Source organism: Lepidochelys olivacea (assembly GCF_965140295.1).
Source record: "Lepidochelys olivacea isolate rLepOli2 genome assembly, chromosome: 3".
Taxonomy (NCBI): domain Eukaryota; kingdom Metazoa; phylum Chordata; order Testudines; family Cheloniidae; genus Lepidochelys; species Lepidochelys olivacea.
The window spans coordinates 196774244-196795044 of NC_140413.1; the positions used below are offsets into that span (position 1 = coordinate 196774244).

General features: G+C 39.4%; 1 protein-coding gene across 4 annotated transcripts in view; it reads left to right on the forward strand.

The window, feature by feature from the left end:
- The window catches only part of WDPCP (WD repeat containing planar cell polarity effector), a 281255-nt gene that overhangs the window by 96374 nt on the left and 164080 nt on the right, over positions 1-20801 (forward strand). For 3 of the 4 annotated variants that reach the window (XM_084623391.1, XM_084623392.1, XM_084623393.1), the window contains exons 2-6: positions 1332-1416; positions 2932-2976; positions 4027-4077; positions 7656-7726; positions 7983-8042. In XM_084623391.1, the coding sequence (XP_084479517.1) occupies positions 1356-1416; positions 2932-2976; positions 4027-4077; positions 7656-7726; positions 7983-8042 (288 nt within the window). In that variant the 5' untranslated portion in view covers positions 1332-1355. The remainder of the gene's footprint in view (positions 1-1331; positions 1417-2931; positions 2977-4026; positions 4078-7655; positions 7727-7982; positions 8043-20801) is intronic. The other variant, XM_084623394.1, reaches the window with a different exon arrangement.

Below are 20801 nucleotides of genomic sequence, written 5' to 3' on the forward strand. Positions count from 1 at the left end.
AGTTATTACTTTGACACACGTGTATGTGGTAATGGTGTAAACAGCTGCAAGGACAAAGATAGAGTCTGGTTGTAAATTTGGCTCTAAATATAAAGCAAAAAACCAAACAACCACCTTATTATCTCAAATTCATTCCCATGTATCACCGACTTTGCTGTTGCTGAATATGTCAACTTTTATATACAAATGAGAGGCAATTACAATGATTCAAAATGGTATATTTCAGGCCCTTAGAGTCTGTTTTTGATCCTATTGTAATAGCTACTTAGAATTTAAATACAATCCATATGTACTGTGACAAAGTTCCTCCTCTGCCTCGGTGGGTCCTGCGCTTATTGGCAGATTTGCTTGCCTCAGAGATTCACAGCAGCCCTCAGTTTGGCCACTCTTGCTCATGGCTCAAACCTGCCATCCACTCAGCTAACCTCATCACTGGCCAGCATGGGGGAATGGAGAACAATCCCCACAGTCTCTGTGTCCCATCTAGTGGGTCGGGGACAGGGCAGATCCCTTTCCAATTTAGACCTTCCCTTCTAGTATTTCTCACAGACCAGGTCAAGTCCTCCTGTGTCCGATCAGGAGTTGGGGGGGATGGGAGGGAACCTGGGCCCACCCTCTACACCGGGTTCCAGCCCAGGGCTCTGTGGATAGCAGCTGTCCACAATGTTCCCTGTATCAGCTGTGTGACAGCTATAACTCCCTGGGCTACTTCCCCCTTGCCTTTCCCCCAGCACCTTCTTTATCCTCACTGCAGGATCTTCCTCCTGAAGCCTGATCACACTTGACCTCTTCACTCTTCCAACAGCACACCTTCTCACTCCCTGCTCCTTGCATACCCCCCTACTAACTGATGGGTGGTCCTTTTTAAACGAGGTGTCCTGATTAACCTGCCTGCCATAATTGAATCTAGAAAGTTCTTGATTGGCTCCAGATGTCTTGATTAGCTTGCCTGTCTTAATTGGTTCTGGCAGGTTCCTGATTGCTCTAAGGCAGCCGCTGCTCTGGTCAGTCAGGGAACAGAAAACTGTTCATCTAGTGGACAATATATTTGCCTTCGACCAGACTTCTGTATTCCACTGGTCTGGCACAATACATATAGCAACATAGTACATTTAGTATAACAGAAAGGACTACTTTTTTGTCTCTTAGGTAGCATCATTCATAGGAGCAGAAATAAGAGCAGTGTGTATGTGTGGTTACTGAATAATTCTGCTTTCAGAATATCTCCAATGGCAGCCTATTTTACCACTTAGTTGCCAAGGGACTTTCAGTTTCACTGGTGGTAGAAGGTAATTAATTTGCACATGTTGTTTCTTTCCTTCCTTTGATAGGCCTGAGTTTCCATCTGCCATCAGATGTCTTTCTGCCTGACTGAGATGCACCTGTGGTCTTTGAAGAATACTTTACATGTTGGGGGTAAATCAACTGTGTCCAAATTCCAACCTTTTCCTAAAACAGATAACAAAATCTATCAATGAATATTCAATTGATATAAAATTCTGAATACTCATGTGAAGTTGCAGTTTATGTTTAAGCTTGGGGAAAGCAAATTATATAAAAGTAGTATGGTAGAATGTGGTCAGCTTCTTATCTTATCATAGATCTGGAGTATCTTTGTCAATAATGAAAAATTATTAAGATTATATATTGTCTAATTCATGTTTCCTTTTAAGAAGCCGTGTGCTGCTTTACTGTAGGTTTCACTATAATGACTAGTTTATTGATATTCATTCATACATTCCAGTTGATTGCAGAAGTATTATAATATGTACTTAATATGTAACAATACTTTATTGCTCATGCGCTGAAAATTTTGAATGGAGAACTGGTATACTTAAGATACATTTATCTTATTAAACTATCATTCCAGTTTTCAAAGTAATTTGAGATACATGACTAATTACCATCCATGTGGAAAAAAGCTTTATACTTCTAGCTTTGCAAGTGCTAAAATCCAATGTTCAACAGACCACTGGTTTTGAAATGTGCGATACCAAAACCACATTTATTTGACATCTAGTCCCTATGACAGTTGTAGCAAGGTGCATTCCAGTAACACTAAAAACCATACAAAAATATGATTAATCAAATATTGACTCAATATCCCACAGTGTCCCATATCTTTATGAGAACAAGCCTGTTGTAATGACAACTAGATAAAATGTTTAATCAATAGCCAGACTGTCCAGAAAAGCCTGGCAGCCTAAATAAAATAATTAATTATGATAATGGGAATTAAAAGCATGTTATGAACTGTTACATTTCAGAAACATGAACTGTTAGACTTTGTTTGTTGGGAGAAACCAGATCTTTAAATACCAGTTCATTATTTTCAGATTTCTTTGTAATGGATTCCAACCTAACATTGCTTTTGCTTATTACAAATACTGTGTATAAAATCCCATCTCTGGAAATGATAGCTATGTGATAAATTGCAGAGCTATATGATGAATATATCGTGCGCCTTTGACCTGTTGCCCACTAACCCATCTCCTCAGCTCTTATTCTAACGTTCCAAACCTCTAAATAGCTTCAGGAAGCTGCTATTTTATTTTAAAATCAGCCAGCCAAAGAAATGCCTTCCACCTTCTTCCCCAGTTGAGGAATTTCCCCCAAAATCTCTCCCGAGGCCAGGATGAGAGAGTCAGTCTTGGGCCAATTTATAGTAACATACTATCTATTTAAAGTCTAATGTCTTAGAGTATCACATAGCAAGAAATGGGAACTTTTTACCATGGGAAGGGGAGCTTCCCAAAGTGCACAAGTATTTACAAAAAAACCATTAAAATAGTTGCAATTTACAGGCCATTAGTGGTAACATTGCCAGTCACCAGGAGGAATTTTTTAAAAAGTGATTCAATTTCATTTTTTGTGCTACATTTTTTCAAGTGACACACAATCACGATTTAATATTTCTACTTGATTATGTAGATGAAGACATTGGGATCCATCAATACTATGACAAGAAAGAACCAGGTACAATATTAATTGTATTAAAAAAAAAACTGTTTAAAACTTTGAAATGTTTGGTCTGCTTTGGGAACAAGTTGTTTGGCTAATAGTAAGCTGAGCAATGAATTTCTTCTTAATATGCAAGAGACTTTTTGTATTTCTCTAGAATAAGGAAACAATCACAGAGACTCTGTCTCGGGTAATCTGAATCTATTTTTAAACTGTTTATTCCAATAGACAGAAACTATAGATAATAATTAAATGAATCATAAAAATAATTAAATGAACTTTCAATAGATATGACTGAATGCCTCTTATATTTGGACAGTGATGAATTAAACATCAATCAGGCCTCAGTGTGTCTATATTTTCTACCTAACAATTTTGTATGTGCTATAAAGAAAAATTAATAAAACTATTTAACAATATAATTTTAATGTAATATAGTATCATTTCAGATATGATCAATTTGATATTGAGCATTCCAGTAATTTTTTATTTTTTGGAATCCCAGTAGAGGGCATCGTAAACGCAGAGGAATGCACTAGTGTTAGCCTCCTGGATCTTTACCTGATATCTGAAATAGGCATTTCAGAGTGAATGATCAATTTTCTTTATCTGATTAATCCTGTTAATCCTAGAAGTTTCATGATGGCCCAAAAGGTCTTTTCAGCAACAGTGACTTCCTGTTTCAGGCCAGGTTAAAGTGGAGGCTTGTGTGGGCATCATCCCATGTACTTAGCTTGGTGGTTAATATGCTGTCTCCATGGTTCTGATGACAGACTGACTCAGCTTCTCTCCTGGATTCAGTTGCAGCTCGCTTCACTATCTGATGAGATTGGAGGCTCAGTAATATTGGCCCACCTGTTGGGCTGCATAAGCCTTTCTTTCACTGCGAATTTAAGATATCTGACTGTGAGGTGAAAAAATCAGGGCTGTCTTAATTTTGTATAAATTTCTGTGTTTTATTAAAATGTCCGAATCTTCTCTTTAATGTATTAATATTTGCTGACAGCACATGTGAGGGTTAACATTCATCTTTTCATTCTCCCCCCCTCCCCCTGTCTTTTTTAGTATCACAAATGAACCATGGTTACTTAGAAGAGAAACAACAGCTTGTGGAATGTAAGGGCATTTTCTAGGTTACTTGTTGGTATAAGATTGTATTATTTTTTTTAATTGCTGTTGCTCCAGGCAAAACGCTAAAATAATCTCTTTTCTTCAAACTCAACTTTCTGCACAGACCATATAGTAGAAGACTGAATATCATAGAACTAACGAGCACAAAATAATTCACAAGATGTAACTAAACCTTTCTTATGTAATTGAAATGTAACTTTCTATATAATTGAGTATGGTAGTCACAATTGCTTCTCATTTCTCTTGCTAAGTAAAAACAGAAATAAACATAATCCAGGACTCTCCTTATCAAGTGTAGTCTGCAGATTATCAATACATATCTTAAATAAATGAAAGAATTTAAATATTCATTGGTACAAAACTAAAATTCTTCCAATAGGAGTAAAAGAAACATGGTGCTAATAAGCAGCTGTATTCCTAATTTGTTTGGTGGGGTTATTTTTGGATTCACATTGGATTATATGTTCCTCCTGGCTGGTTAAAAGAAGTTTTAATGATCCTATCACAGTGCTATCACAATGCTGCTAGAGGTTTATCATTTGAATAATAAAGCCTTCCCTCCACCACAAGTTTTATAACTACTGGATAGTTACTCCTTCTCATGCCACATTTTAGTGTTCAATCTGTATTGCATTACAGCCATGAAAAATCCAATAGATTTTTATGGGATTTTGCAAAATAAAATGTATACTGTAAGAGTTCCCTTAACACTGTATCTGATCCTTACTGAATTAGTCTTAGGATCAAATTCTGCCTTCAAATAGATATGCAAAATTCTCATTAATTTAAGTGGGATTGGTGTGTGGTGTGTGTGTGTTTGGTGGCAGAATTTGGCCCATGAGGACTGATCCCCCTGGGACCCAGTCCCCAGTATGCTTGGAGGGCCCTTTGTCCAGGAAAACTAGTGAAGTTCTGCTATAAAGCGGGGAACAATTTAAGGAACCATATAGAGGATTTACATCCTTTGTATGCTGTGGAGTATTGGTCTGCCTGGCTCCCTATATGATGGGTCGGTATGCTGTGGGCAGAGCAGAGCCAGTAGATATGGACTACACGGCTGCACCAACCCGCTCCTCTCGTATATGTGACATGCAATGGGAGCATAAGCTCCTGTAGCCATGTTGCTTTAGTTACTCCCATGAATTGGCTCCACTACTGCTGTTATACAATAAAATAAAAACCAGCAGGGTCTTCTTAAAGGGAAAAAGGCAAAATACCACATTTATTGTGAATACAGAAAGAATCATAGTAAGCAGTTAGTTATAGCTATAACATTCCATTCAATCTCATGTTTATTCACACATTCATTCATACACACACACACAGGTTCTGCAAGGTTGTTATCATAGTTACCGGCCTTAGAGTTGCTCATGCCAAGCCACTGGCCAGGTGGCCTGGACATGAGGAGGGAGCAGGGCCTTGTCAGATGCTCATCTGATGCTCCTGGAAGTTGCAGAATCAGACCCCAAAGTTCTCACTTTCTAGAGTCCATTTTTATAGGAATTTCTTCCTATGCCAGTCTATGGGAATTGCTTCATCATGCTGTTGCTGAATCAATCAGCAGATGGCACATTCCTGACGGCTCCGTGCTGCCAGATGTTATCTTGTTCTTTGGTTCTCCCATTCTTGAGGCTGTTGGGTGGATTCCAGTCTGCCCTCCGGGGGGTCCTCTGGTTATTTCCACTTGACGCCTTCTTCAGCTGATGGACACTGGATTCTTAGGCTGGCACCTCCCTGTTCATTCCGTTATTATCCACACCAAGCATCCATCCACATACATCCTCTATCTCTATTTTAATCACAATTGTTAATACAACAAAAGGGCGGGGAGTCTCTGGGTGCTGTTTCTGTTGTTACAGAGTATTGCTTTGAGTCTCTCTCTCTGTGTGAATTGCTTTGAGAACAGACTCTGTCTTAGAATGTACTAACACAATTAGCAGCTTGCAAGTTTCACACATAGAGGGAGAGAAACTGTACCAAAAACCAAGAGACCTCTTATTTAGTAATACCCTGGAATTTAAACTATGGGGAATCAAACTAATTTGTGATTTTAATACAGAACTTCTTTAATATGATCCAACACTACTCTGTGGCATGATGGGAAGATTCCTCCCCTATCAGGCCTCATTCAACTTGTCAGTGCACAGCCCAAATACCAGAACTCTGTGCTGAGATCAGGGCTGCCCCAAAGCACAGAATTTCACATGACGCTTTATGGGCCATATTTTTGACAAGGCTGCACTGGCTAATATTGTACTCAAATGGTGATTTGGAAATACACATTGGTATTTGTTTGAGCAATTTCCCATTTTGTATATGTAGATAAGAGTTCTTAATTTATACAGAGGCTTATTGAAAATGTGATCTTACATGCTTAATTAGAATTATCACAACAGTTCTATTGACACTGGCTTGGTCCAATTCAAGGGAAGCTGTATGTTCATGTGCTTTTTTGTTTTGTTTTGAATGATATACGTAGTGCAAGACGGAAGGACTTTAAAATATTTCTGTTATAAACTGGTTTTGTGGGGAGGTTTAAACTTGACTGTTAATTCATTTGGCATAAGAGTTGACATACAAACTCTGACAGCTCAGAGCTCGAAACTTTTCACCAAATCTCCTTTAAATAGTTTAGACCGATAAATAAAGAGAGAGGGTTTACCAGTTTCACGTGCTTTTTTGTTATGTACTCTTGTGGGAAGAAAATGCTCACTTTTTAAACAATGACATTTAGTAAGTTATTAGAACCTGATCTTTCAGCTATGATACAGCTATTGCCATTAACTCCAAAGGGAACTTTGCCTTCCTAAATACTGCAGGGTCAATATCTTAGGCCAAATGTTTCAAAATTGTTTGCTGAAAGTTAGGCATCTAAATAAAGTTAGTAAGATTGTTGGAGAATCGTAAGTATCCATGATTCCCATTTAAGTGAGCTAAGCAGTCATATGCCCTGATCCTGAACTTCCTGTCTAACCTCCCCGCGATCCTTTTTTTGTTAGCTTGCCATGGCAGACACTTAGAACCAAATTTTCAATAATAAATGCCTAATGGCTCAGATACTAATAGTAGTGCAGGGCACAATTACCAGTTGACATCCAGGCATGCATATTTTATGGACACAGGTTAGTGCTTGCTTTTGGAATTTTTGCCCTTAATGTTAATTCAACATAATAATATCTAAGATGAGTCAGGAGGGAGTTGATAACTTGCATCTCTGTGAGCTAGAAACACTGTGCTTGAGAGACTTTCCCATGGCAAATGCTTAGCAGTTGGGGAGGATATTCTGCCCTGAGAGCTTTATCCATGATTCCCATGATGAAATCATGGTAGGTAAGGATATTTCATGTTAACCGTTCCTATGACAGAGCCTTTCAAAAGGATATCATTTGACAATAGAAACCATACCCACTTCCCCCCAATTATAGGCAAGTTTCTGTATAACGTTATGTTTAAGATCATTCCTATAAATCTTATTATTTTGTTTCCCCACACCAAAAGAAAGAAAAACCCAACTTAAAACATAGTTTTTGACTGTTTATGTATATATTTTATTTTATTCCCAGCTCGAGATTGTCCTTGGATACTTAAAAACAAACGCCCAGAAAAACTGCGTGATGCTCTCAAGGAACTGGAGGTACCTTTCAGAAACTTTCAAGTATGGCAACAAATAATCCGGTTTTCAAACCTCTTTCAACAGCTTTAATTTTCATAAAGGATCAGCCCTCCTGGTGATGATAAATGTGCTTTTGTGTAGTGGGCTGGTCCAAAACAGTTGCATCTTTGTTTGTGTGGCATGCTGATCTCTCATGCTTGAAAATCAGAAGCACCTTAACCACTAGTGACAATGTGTACAGCCAACTCCACTCTTTCTGTTTTCTGTTGTTCTTCAGGAGCTGATGCAAAACAGTCAGTGTGTGCTGAGCAAATGGAAGAATAAATATGTCTGTCAGGTAAAATGTTTTGACATGCTCTTGAAATGTTCAGTCAGTGGAGCTGAACGACTGTTCAGTGATTGATGCTGAAAAGTTATCATGTTAACTGATATAGAAACTCACTGGTGTTTTAGTGTGGGGCATTTCATTATTTAGATTTTGTTTAGAAGCAGAAACAGACAGGATAAAATCAAACTCTATGGTCCTTTTACAACAAGAATTACTCAGTAAGGGCTCGATCTTTTGAGGTACTGAGTGCCAGCAGCTTTCACAAAAGTAATTGGATTTGAAGGCGCTAAACGCTTGGGGGTGCTGGAATAATTTTTATAGTGGGGGTGCTGATGATAGAACCCATGTATTTGGTGGTTTGTTATTACTGCTTCAAGCCAGGGGGTGCGGTAGCACCCCTAGTTCCAGCACCACTGTAAACACCATACAGAATCAGACCCACACAGTCAAAAGAGCCATTAAAATGTATCAACAGGCCTGGAAAATATTTTTATATTATATATTTTATGTAGCAAATATTTGCACATATGTATCAAAGCATTTACTTTTAACGTGGATACCATGGTCATGGGGGTTGTGCAAGAACCTAGATAAACAGATCACACGTCATTTCCCAGACATAGGGCCCTGGGGCAAGCTATGCACGTGTATCTGCCCTTGCTATGTACATAAATATCCATATACTGTAAAAAGGAAACATCTGTTCACATCTTCATTAGCACAGGGCAGCAGGGTAAGTGGGAACAGTGTGGCATATTGGAATGTTTGATCCAGCTTCCTAATCAACAGCTTGCTCTGAAGATGTTGGTTAGTATTTTATCACTTTAAATGTTTCTGCATACCCCTATATCTTCGATGTTTGTGAGAAAGGTGCATCATGTTTAAAACTGCTTCAGCACTGAAGTTGAAATTTTTAAAAATCTTACTAATGTAGTTCTAAAAAAATAAATTGTGTACTTTGGTTGTGCAAAATGTTTTAATGTTTTTCAATGTAACTTAAATTTAAATAGTTCCAAATTTGTATGGTCCTGTTTGTTAAATATATTTAAAGTGTCCACATTCCATGTATGTTAAAGAAATTTCCGGAATTGTTTTTAACAAGAACAATTTGTCAGCGAACGCTAATCTTCTAAAGCTAATTTTAAGTATTAACTGTTCCGTTAATCAAGGCCCCAGATTTTGGGGGGTGGAGGGGGAAGGGAAGGAGTGTGTGAATCAGAGAAACGGAGTCGTGATCAGCTTTAAGTGTCACTACACAAAAAAATGGTTGTTCATCTTTTTTGTTACCCCTTTGCTATGTATCCTCACTTGCCTCTTTCTGCCCAGTCTCCCCATATTTTGTTCTTTCCTGTTACATCCCCATCTCTCTAAACTTTCACTCCCTACTAGAATGGAATACTTGTCCTCTGAACAGCCTGCCTTCTCTTGCAGCCTGTGCTTTAAGGACTGGCTTCTTAAATTTTGGAGCCTCTTGCCAGGGGACGTCTTCCATCTAGAATGATGTCACTCCTCCCTTAAAACACAACATCCTAGATTTGCCAACTATCGTATGTAAAACTCATTTCTCCAACTTAGGTTTCCCCGAGGAAATTTTTCACATGCATACCTGTATGTGTGTACACAAAACATACATATATAAAAAAGAAACAATACATAGTTATCAAGTTATTTCTCATACAAGGTAGGGGGAAATTGAGAAAAAGAGAGAGAGATTGCTATTTCTTCTTTTAAATATGTGCTCTGACACTACATCAGTGGGGTCATATAAGGAGGTGATAGATATCTGGCCTATTCCTGTAAGTTTTCTTGAGATATTTTGCTTGAAAATTAGCCAGAGGTGAAAACAAAGGTATTAATAATAGTTACTTCTCTATCTTAATCAATTTCCTTTTGCTTTCTCCAGTTCTTACCCTATTTTGCATTTGAGATTATCGAAGCTCAACACTGTTTTATACAATAAGCAACTGGAATTGGACTTTCTCATAGTGATTTAGAAAATCCAGAGCATATTCAACCAAAAAATGTGTGTTGTCCTGCTTTCCATCATCCTCATAATTAACTGTAGTTCTTCAACAAATGAAAAAAAAACCGAGGAAAATGAATAATTTGAGAGAGTTCTTTTCAAGTAGGACAATTCGCAAAATGCCTACTTATCAATTCTTTTTTATGTCATACAGTATCTGCACTGTAGTGCTACTTATCTTCCCCATAGCATCCTGTGAAAATGACTAGATCCCTCCCTTCATTAATTGCCCAGTAGAAGATGTGCAAAGCATTGTGGTCTGTGACAGTAAAATACCATATTTTTGAACCAACGAATTTTAAAAAATTAACAAAAATATTTCATGTTCTTCTATTTGGTGGGAAGGAGTAAAATCTAAAAATATTTGTCCTCTGAACAGCCTGCCTTCCAGCCTGCCAAAATTTGCTAATGTTTTTGGAAACATCACTTCGCAAAGTGAAAAAGAAGGTTAGAGGTTTATTTATAAACTTCAGGTGGGTGTATAATTAACTGTTTCACTTAAATGGTCTGAATTATGTCATGTCACTGTTCAATTTATATACTACTCTGGGTAAAATAACCTTTGCCTATAATAGAGAAGAATATGTTTTACATTAACTTGCGGTAAGCAATAAGCTAACAAACGTGGCGGATAGTGAAAAGTAAATTACCCCACCACTTAGTCATCAGATGTTAATAACTGTAATTGATTACTAATCTGGGCTTGGTTTGAATGGGTGACTGGGAGTTCAAAGATTTGCTATCCTAGTGCCAGTCTCCTCAACCTTCTAGCCCTTTTATCATAAACTACTGACAAATGTCATCAATAAAAATATAATAACTTAAAATTTTACAAAAAATCAGTAGCCATACTTTTTTTCTAAATTTCCCATTGTTTGTGAATCCTTCATATTTCAGAATGAGCCATAATGACAATCTACACTTTTCCTTCTAATGACAATCTACACTTTTCCTTCTAATGACAATCTGCCACCATCACAGCCTCTCTCTGTGGCCTTTGTGCCTTTGGGGTGGAAAACACCGTCAGGCAGGACAAGTTTAATAGAACAATCACATGAAGGACTGATGTATGTCAGATTTTGTGAGAAGTAGGCATAGGCCTACTGTCCATAGACTGTTGTGCCTATTAGTACGTGAAAAGCCGTAGTACTTCAGTTTGCTGCCTCCCCAGAGCCTCCAGGTAACCCAGGGAGCAATAAATTGGGGGCCAGATATTTTCAGACAAATGCACACATACAGCTCCTAAAATTAAACGTGCAATCATGTTAATTGTGTGTGCAAATGACAGACTGCATGCACAGTACATGCACTTTTTAACATGGGCGTTGGGGACGGGGGCTGTATTGCCCCCCAAACTGCAAGCCGTGGGCAGGCGCAAAGCAGCACTGGCAGGGGCTATGCTTTGCAGCAGGGGAGCTGATCACCATGATCAGCTCCCCCTCCACAAAGTGCAGCCCCTGCTGGCGCTGCTCTGTGCCTGCCCGAAGCATGCAGTTGGGCCGGGGAGGAGGGGTACGCCACTCCCTGCCCCCCAAATTACACCCTTGTTAAAAAGTGGGGGAATGGCCCTTGGGAGCCTCTCCCCCCACCCCTCCCCTGGTTTCAGTGCCGTTGACAAACATGGCACTAGAAGTTTTATATTTGCATGCTTTTCATTGCCAAGAAAAATCTGTTGACTGTGTTGTTTATTCTTGCAGCCCTGTATATACACTTGAATATTTTTTATATCATATAGAAACAGAAAATGTGCTAGTTCATGCAAACATACCTAGACTGTATTGTGATTTTTTTTAAAGGATTGTAGTATTCCATTTAAGAGAGCTTAGTAGAGCCCTAAAGGATTGAGCTCTATTCTTTAGCTCTGTACCTACTTGTTCCAAAAGCATGCCATGTTAGTACTGTAGCTCTAAACCCAAAGTTTGATGACCTATGATGAGCTGCTGAAATAATCCTGTAATCTTCTGTTAGTTGTTGTCAAAAGAAGAAAATAAATAGACCATAAAAGATGCTTTGACAGAAAAGAAAGGCAAGAGATCTTTCCAATAAAATGTCACTGTATTATTTATAAATAAATTGTTCCTTCTTTCCTGTTCTGGTCAGGAATAACAATTTCATGTAGTCAATTAATTTCAATAATATTTTAATTAGAGTTTGCTATGAAGAAACTGCAACTACGTTTCACCCATGGTATCATTCTTTAGCACTCTGGAATGCTTCAAAGTCTTTTGCTACAAAAATGTGAATTCAGTACTGTGAAATGAGACCATGTTTTCAGTTTTGGTGTACAGTGTATATTTGCAAAACTAATGAGAGCCAGCTGAATAATCTAGTTCCTAACTTCTTGATTTTTACCTGCACATTTCAGTGTAGGATTAACACATGCCAGTATTTACATATTTCATTGGATGAATGCAAGATAGCAGAAGTGAATATTGGCAGCTAATAATAAGAATTTTTGCATTTGTATTTAATTACTTTTATTTTATTTTATTTAAGTTGCATTTTGCATCTGTATATAAATACTTTTTATGTTACGGTAATTTGCACATTTAGAGCTTAATTGTGAGCTGAGATACACAGCAATATGTGCTGACATGGCTTGTGCAATTAGCTGCTGTGCATGTGCACGCAAGTAAGCTGATTTAGCAAGATATATGGTGACACATGCCAGAGTATCTGATGTCAGAATCAAGACACTATGTGAATAAAACATATGAGAAGATAGTACTTATTGCCAGCTAGTAATAGGAACTCTGTTCAGCATATTAAATTATTTGCTTTTAATCATAGCAGTTAGTTCATAACATGTTGATAGAGATCCAGGGCTAAAATCACAAATGCATTGATTGTTGTGAAATATTAACATGTAACAACAGTAAGCTCAGCTGTTCTGAGGAAAGTGACAGAATAATTACAATGGGGTGGGGGGAAAGGCAACCTGCAATGAAGAGGTGGGTGAAAACACTGTGATCCTGCTTGAACAAGAATTGCTTTGCAGTTCCATGCCCCTCTTTGCATATTCCCTGGTCGTGGTAGAACTTTGACTTCAGTGGAACTTAAGCACGTACAGTACTTAAGTGCCTTGCTGAATAAAGAGGCATTTAAATACATGCTTAAAGTTAAACATGAGCTTAAGTACTTTGTTGCACTGGGGCCTAAATTCCCCTTGTGCAGGCTGTGTTCCACCAACATTCATCTGTGCATTGCAGAGGGGCATTTTGGCAAGTATTAACGAGTGTGTCAAGGATGATATGGGTCCACCCTCCAAAAAAACTTCAAACTCTACCTGTCTGCAGCACAGGGATAGCCCCTAGTGACATACTCAGGGTACAATCCAGTGAGTATCTGTCACCTGTTCCCTCTAACCTGGGATGCCCTTTACACTGCTTTACTGTTGTTGCCTCCACTCCTGGACTGCTCACAAACGGCTTCCGGCATGCAAGTCACTCTCAGCTATGTTTGTGTGTACTTGCAGCCTGCCAGTCATGCTCAGGCTTTTACCAGCCTGAATTATACTGCAAGGTGACCCCAGCACACTTCCAGTCCCAGACTTTTCCCCAGAAATGTACCTCTTGTACTGCCAGCTCTCATCTGGAAATACAAGCTCATAGAAAGTTCTTCATTTTATTAAGAGAAATGATATGCACAAATCTTGTTACCCCAGATAGAGTCTCCCAAACACTTCAGTTCAAACACACTGATTTAGATAAAACAATAAAACAAGTGTATTAACTGTAAAGAGAGCTTTTAAGTGAACACAAGTAATGAGGCATAAAAGTCAGAAATGGTTACAAGAAAAAAGAAAAGGAGGACTTGTGGCACCTTAGAGACTAACCCATTTATTTGAGCATAAGCTTTCGTGAGCTACAGCTCACTTCATCGGATGCATACTGTGGAAACTGCAGAAGACATTATATACACAGAGACCATGAAACAATACCTCCTCCCACCCCACTCTCCTGCTGGTAATAGCTTATCTAAAGTGACCACTCTCCCTACAATGTGCATGATAATCAAGGTGGGCCATTTCCAGCACAAATCCAGGTTTTCTCACCCTCCCCCACCCCCAAACTCACTCTCCTGCTGGTAACATCCCATCCAAAGCGACCACTCTCCCAACAATGTGCACGATAATCAAGGTAGGCCATTTCCAGCACAAATCCAGGTCTCCTCACCCACTCACCCCACACACAAACTCACTCTCCTGCTGGTAATAGCTCATCCAAACTGACCACTCTCCTTACAATGTATATGATAATCAAGGTGGGCCATTTCCAGCATAAATCCAAGTTTAACCAGAATGTCTTGGGGGGGGGGGGCGGTAGGAAAAAACAAGGGGAAATAGGCTACCTTGCATAATGACTTAGCCACTCCCAGTCTCTATTTAAGCCTAAATTAATAGTATCCAATTTGCAAATGAATTCCAATTCAGCAGTTTCTCGCTGGAGTCTGGATTTGAAGTTTTTGTTTTGTAAGATAGCAGCCTTCATGTCTGTAATTGCGTGACCAGAGAGATTGAAGTGTTCTCCGACTGGTTTATGAATGTTATAATTCTTGACATCTGATTTGTGTCCATTTATTCTTTTACGTAGAGACTGTCCAGTTTGACCAATGTACATGGCAGAGGGGCATTGCTGGCACATGATGGCATATATCACATTGGTGGATGTGCAGGTGAACGAGCCTCTGATAATGTGGCTGATGTTATTAGGCCCTGTGATGGTGTCCCCTGAATAGATATGTGGGCACAGTTGGCAACGGGCTTTGCTGCAAGGATAGGTTCCTGGGTTAGTGGTTCTGTTGTGTGGTATGTGGTTGTTGGTGAGTATTTGCTTCAGGTTGGGGGGCTGTCTGTAGGCAAGGACTGGCCTGTCTCCCAAGATTTGTGAGAGTGTTGGGTCATCCTTCAGGATAGGTTGTAGATCCTTAATAATGCGTTGGAGGGGTTTTAGTTGGGGGCTGAAGGTGATGGCTAGTGGCGTTCTGTTATTTTCTTTGTTAGGCCTGTCCTGTAGTAGGTGACTTCTGGGAACTCTTCTGGCTCTATCAATCTGTTTCTTCACTTCCGCAGGTGGGTATTGTAGTTGTAAGAAAGCTTGATAGAGATCTTGTAGGTGTTTGTCTCTGTCTGAGGGGTTGGAGCAAATGCGGTTGTATCGCAGAGCTTGGCTGTAGACGATGGATCGTGTGGTGTGGTCAGGGTGAAAGCTGGAGGCATGTAGGTAGGAATAGCGGTCAGTAGGTTTCAGAGTAACAGCCATGTATTGTGAATACAGACTAACACGGCTGTTACTCTGAAACCTGTCATTATGCAAGGCATTGCATTTAGCCGTATGGAGTGGAAATCTATCTGCAGTTTCCACACTATGCATCCGATAAAGTGAGCTGTAGCTCACGAAAGCTTATGCTCAAATAAATTGGTTAGTCTCTAAGGTGCCACAAGTACTCCTTTTCTTTTTGCGAATACAGACTAACATGGCTGTTACTCTGAAACCTGTCAAGAAAGAGAAAGATAAAATGCAAATAATGCCTAACTTAACAAACTATGTTAAATTCAAAGGAAAGTTTTTTTCACCACATGTTCTTAAGAGTCTTACTGACTGAACGTTTTAGGCCAGGATCCCTGTAATGACTGCTTCCTTAGTTTAATATTAGTTCTATTTGATAGCATGTTTGAGTGAGTGAGCTTTAATTCAATTAGTAACAATGGACAGCTCCTTTCAACAGCAATTTTTGGTGTTGGATCATCATATATGTGTGTTCAAACCAAGTTTACACCCTTCCCCATTAGATCTATGTTTGTTCCCATCCACCTCTCCATTTGAGTTTGGCTATGTAAGTGTACATACATTGCACTTAAATCTTACCACAATGGCACAATAATCTTAAACATCTGAAGCCCAGTTTTAGAGCAATATATACATTTTCTGTGTTTCAGGTTAATTTTGAATGAAAATATCAATTGTTCTGTGTTATTTAAACACCAGCTTGTGCTTCATGGCAAACTTTTTTAACAAATTCTTTTTGGAAGCAAATGATTATAGATCTATTCCGTATTTCTACTTTGATCTTTATGTAATGTTGTTTTTTCTTAAAAGTTCATTTTCACCTGCTACTTATCCTCTAACTAAAGTCATAGAGCTCTTTTGTGACATCACATTTAGTTATTGTGGAAATTTTGTCACAGTATTAAGGTTAAGATGTCACAGTGTAGTTATGGCTTTATATGAGGCATAAGAAGCAGGAGCAGATGAGATCTTGCATCTAAATGTTCCCTTTTCATTCCTTTTTATTCTTGTCTTTGTGCCCTGTTCCGTGCTCCTACCTATACTTGAAACAGTCCTTCTCTTCAAACGCCACCAGTCACCTTTTCTTTCTTTAAATTCATTCTAAAATTAAAATTACTTGCCCTAGAAAGCCTTTGAATCATGACCTGCCAAAACATGGGTACAAAGGTGGGAGGCACATGGGGGGGGTGTTGTTTTTTTAATGAAAAACATAGCAATATCTATCTATACATAAGTAACGCTAGTGGAAGAATGAAGGAGCTTCTGAGTGATTCTGTGGCTGCAGCAGGGGTTGGGGCAAGAAGCAGGCAGCCAGGAAGCTCCTCTGTGATTTCTTGAAACTCTCCTGGCAGAAGGAGTTGCCTAGTGGCATCCTGCATCTACTTTGTATCGGGAGGTGCAGAAGATTCATGCTCTCCCTGAAGAAACATTACTCTTGAAGGTCTGTTGTTAAACGTAACGAGGGATTCAGACTTAGCTATGGGGCTTGGAGGAAAGCAGGAGAGGGAACTGGAAGACACATTGTGGACATGTACTTTTGAGGGGAGGGCCAGGAAGGTTTTGGCACTGTGCCTTTAAAGGCACATAGACTTCCAAATCAGTGTGTGATCATGATGACATCCAGTATCTGAATTGCACAGCAATGGATGTATCTAATGTACATTGGTGCCTCTTAATAGCAGGCTGATGGCCATATTAGAAATGTCTAGATTAGTGCTTTTCAACCTGTGATCTGTGGATCCCTGGGGGTCTGCAGACTATGTCTAAGGGGTCTGTGAAAGGTTGTTGTTACCATAGCGCAATGGTTTTCAGCAAGTCCGCAAATGAAAAAAGTTTGAAAACCACTGGTCTAGATACATAAGTATATAAGATGGACAATTTAGATGCAACAAAATAACAATCATGTAGCTTTGATACTATAATGTAGTCACCTGAGAGGTGGAAGGTACCTTTCTTGCTGACTGAATGGGGTCACAAACCAAAAAGCATTCTTCCCGGCTGTTCTCAAGAGAGACGTGGTGGATATCCCTACCCTGTAAAATAGGGAGGAGCCTCCAACAGACCTCTGATTCACCTGGCTTATCCCACTGCCCTCTTCTCTCAAGTAAATGCAGAGCACCACAGCATCTCACCATTTGGAGAAGGGGGAATTTCTTATGTCCTAAGGTTGTAGGAACTTTTCCTGGATGAAAAGACAGATTGACTCCCGAGCATAGGAAGCTGTAGAGCACAAGTGATGGGGAATTTATTTGCACAACCTCCCTTAGTCAAATCTCCCTCCAGTTTGGAACTGAAGGATTTGGGGTGTTTTGCTCTTGTGTTGCAGACTAACATTTTTGCTCGCTAGAAAATCCCTGGCTTTTTAGAGTTTGCACAATTCAGCAGGTTATGGAGAATATCTCATGGTAAATGTATTCCTTTTTGTTCTTGTTGTTTAATTTGGTCAATTTTTCCCCTCTACTTTTTTAGCTGTATTCATTAGACAGTTATAACTCACTGTAGTCAGACCTTGCTGGACTCACATTATCAAGTTGGAAATAAATTGTGATTTTATCTAATCTAACTGCAACATAAGGATAAATTGAAGTTTTGAAAAGTTGTAATAAAAGCTACAGGCGTGTAACTGTGTCTAACATTTTTACGAGGACAGAACCTTAAAGGACATCTTTCATGACTGGGCCTCTCTTGAAATATTATATGTGCTTTCAGACTAACACAGTATTTGTCTTTGGCAGGATAGGAGGTAACTTAAAAAAATTTCTTCTGCTTTTAATGTATATGTTTTGCATGGCAGGTATGTTTGGTTTGTATTTGAAATGTCATGCCAATTAGTTTTTAAAACCTAATATAGATTAGCAGAAAAGTGATGGAGTGAAGAGTTTTTGGTTAAAAATATTAATAAAGAAAAGAGGGAAATAGTTCATTTGTTTATATGTTGTTCTGGTCACTGCTGCAGGGTGCATAACATTTATACTCATTCGTTAAGATGTGTATAACTGCCATTTTGCAAAGGTAGGAGCATAGATGAAAAAGAGAGCCAACAGAGATAGGCAGATGAGATAATCAGATTCCTGTCCCTATTGCTTCCTATACTTCAGCACAGTCAAATGAAATCTTTCATTCTCTTCCTTTTCAATCAAAATGTGGACAATACAAAACTCAGAAAGAAAATTCATAAATGAAAATATCTGCTGTATCTGACAATATAATATGTTCATATGAATTAGAGATGGTCTGAGGTCATCTAATCCATGCTACTATCAGTCCAGGTTTGCTCCCAACTTCCTACTGCTTTTGCAGTTCATTTTTAGAAGTCTAAAGTAATGGTGCTCCTGCTGCTTCCTTTGGAAACTATTATACAGTTTAATAGATCTCACTGCAAGGAGGTTTTGCCTGGTATTCCATCTAACAGCATGCTGCACATCAATGTTTGTTTCACACCTGTGACATAGAGTAGACATGGGTTATTATGATAACTTCTGTTAGAAAAGCAAGCATTTGCCGGGCATCACATTTTTAAAATATAGAATTCTAAAAATATAAATATTTAAATTAGAAATATAAATACAATCCTGGATCCTTGGCCCCTGGTAAGTCCTCTTTGTGCTTCTCCCGTGATGCAAAGAGGACTTAAAGCTGCCTTAATGCAACAGCTAAAGACTCCTCAGCAGGTTTCAGGCTGGCATAATCAGCTACTTCCTTCTCTGGAAGAGGTGGCATAAGGGGTGGGACCAGAGTGCAATGCTGTCCAGTGATCCATGCTGACAGAACAGATCCTACAGAGTTGATCAGGACACACACATGAATGAAGACAGACACAGGGCTAAATTTAAGCAGCAAGCTGTAACTTTATTAGCTTATCACTGGGAAGGAGCACCTCTGCATCCCCCTACTCTTCTTCACCAGGCATGTAAGTGGGTCTATTGCGGTGGGTTAAATCAGAGGGATGTTGTGAGCGTAACTGTGGGAATGTAGGTAAAAGTTTATAACATGTTACAATAATCTATAACAATGAATGTTGATGGGGAAAGGTGTAAAAGGGAGACAAAAGTACTGAATTAGTCTAAATAAAAAGGCTTACTGATCTAATTCAAGGACTGTTCTGAGATCACCCATATAAGGTATGGGGCTGGAAATCAGTGAACCAAAATTGGTAGGTTGGAAATTAGTTCTAATTGGTGGACAAAATAATGAGGGATGGGCTATTTCACTTGTCATTACCTTTGGGGGTCCTCAGAAAGAGATTTTGAGGGGGAAATTAGCAGATGTGGATGCTGGCTGACTGAAAGATGGGACAACAGGAAGGATCAAGCCTCACCATTATGGCTGCCAACCCCATCATCTCTTGGAACGCCAGGATCTGCTCTGACACCATTGTGCCTTCGTTGTCCTAGTCCTGAAAGATGTTCTTTTCCTTCCCCATCTTATTTCTTCTCTTTCCTATTCCTCTGCTTTTGCCTTCTGTCTAATAAGACTCTGGGTTTGCTGGCCAAGACTATATTTTGCAACATTTTGTTAGTCTGTGACCAGAAAGACAGCAAAAAGCAAGGCCCTAAGTAGTCCAGTGTTGGTACACATTTTTTAAATCTGTTCTGTTCTGTTCTTTCCCCTTTTGTGTGTGTTTGTCTTGTTTTGACTTCAAGAAAATAGGCTTGGACTTTAAGAACAGCAGCAAAAACAATGGCTCCAGATTATCTCAACTTCTTTTCTTTTCCCCAAAAAGGAGAGTTGTTGCCATCTTTAATGCTATCTAAAAGACTGTCAGATAGGGAGGGTTTCCTTCTAAAACCTCTCCAGCTCAAGGGAAGGGGAACAAGAAATGTTGTTAAAATGAGAGCCTTCCTTAATAGTTTACATTTCAAAGGCTTTAACTGTTTCATCTTCTTTTCTGTGTCTTCAATAAAAGGTTACAAAGATTTTTAATGCTGTGTTTGCCATGGTAACTAATCTGCTGAGGTCTCTGTACAACAGACCCCAATACTGTTTACAGCTGTTTAATGTTTGACAGTGACAGAGTCACATTCAGGGCCGGCTCCAGGCACCAGCGTTCCAAGCAGGTGCTTGGGGCAGCAGTCAGAAAGGGGCGGCAGTGTTTCTGCCGTGGGGGCAAATCGGCGGCAGCTTCTCCATTCCGCCAGCCAAGGTGGCAGTTCACCAGCAGCTTTTCTCTTCTGCCGTCCATGGCAGCAATTCGGCAGCAGTTTCTCCCTTTTGCCGTCCATGGTGGCAATTCATCGGGAGTTTCTCTCTTCTGCCGTCCGTGGTGACAATTTGGCGGCGACAGTTTTTTTGACTGCTTGGGGCGGCAAAAACGGTAGAGCCGGCCCTGGTCATATTAACACCTCTAACTCTTTGGGCCCATATATCCCAGTACAGTGGGAGAGGGGAAGGTGGCATAATGCCAATTAAATACCCTCTTCCCAGGTGCGCAGAGCACTCTTCCCAGGTGCACCTGTG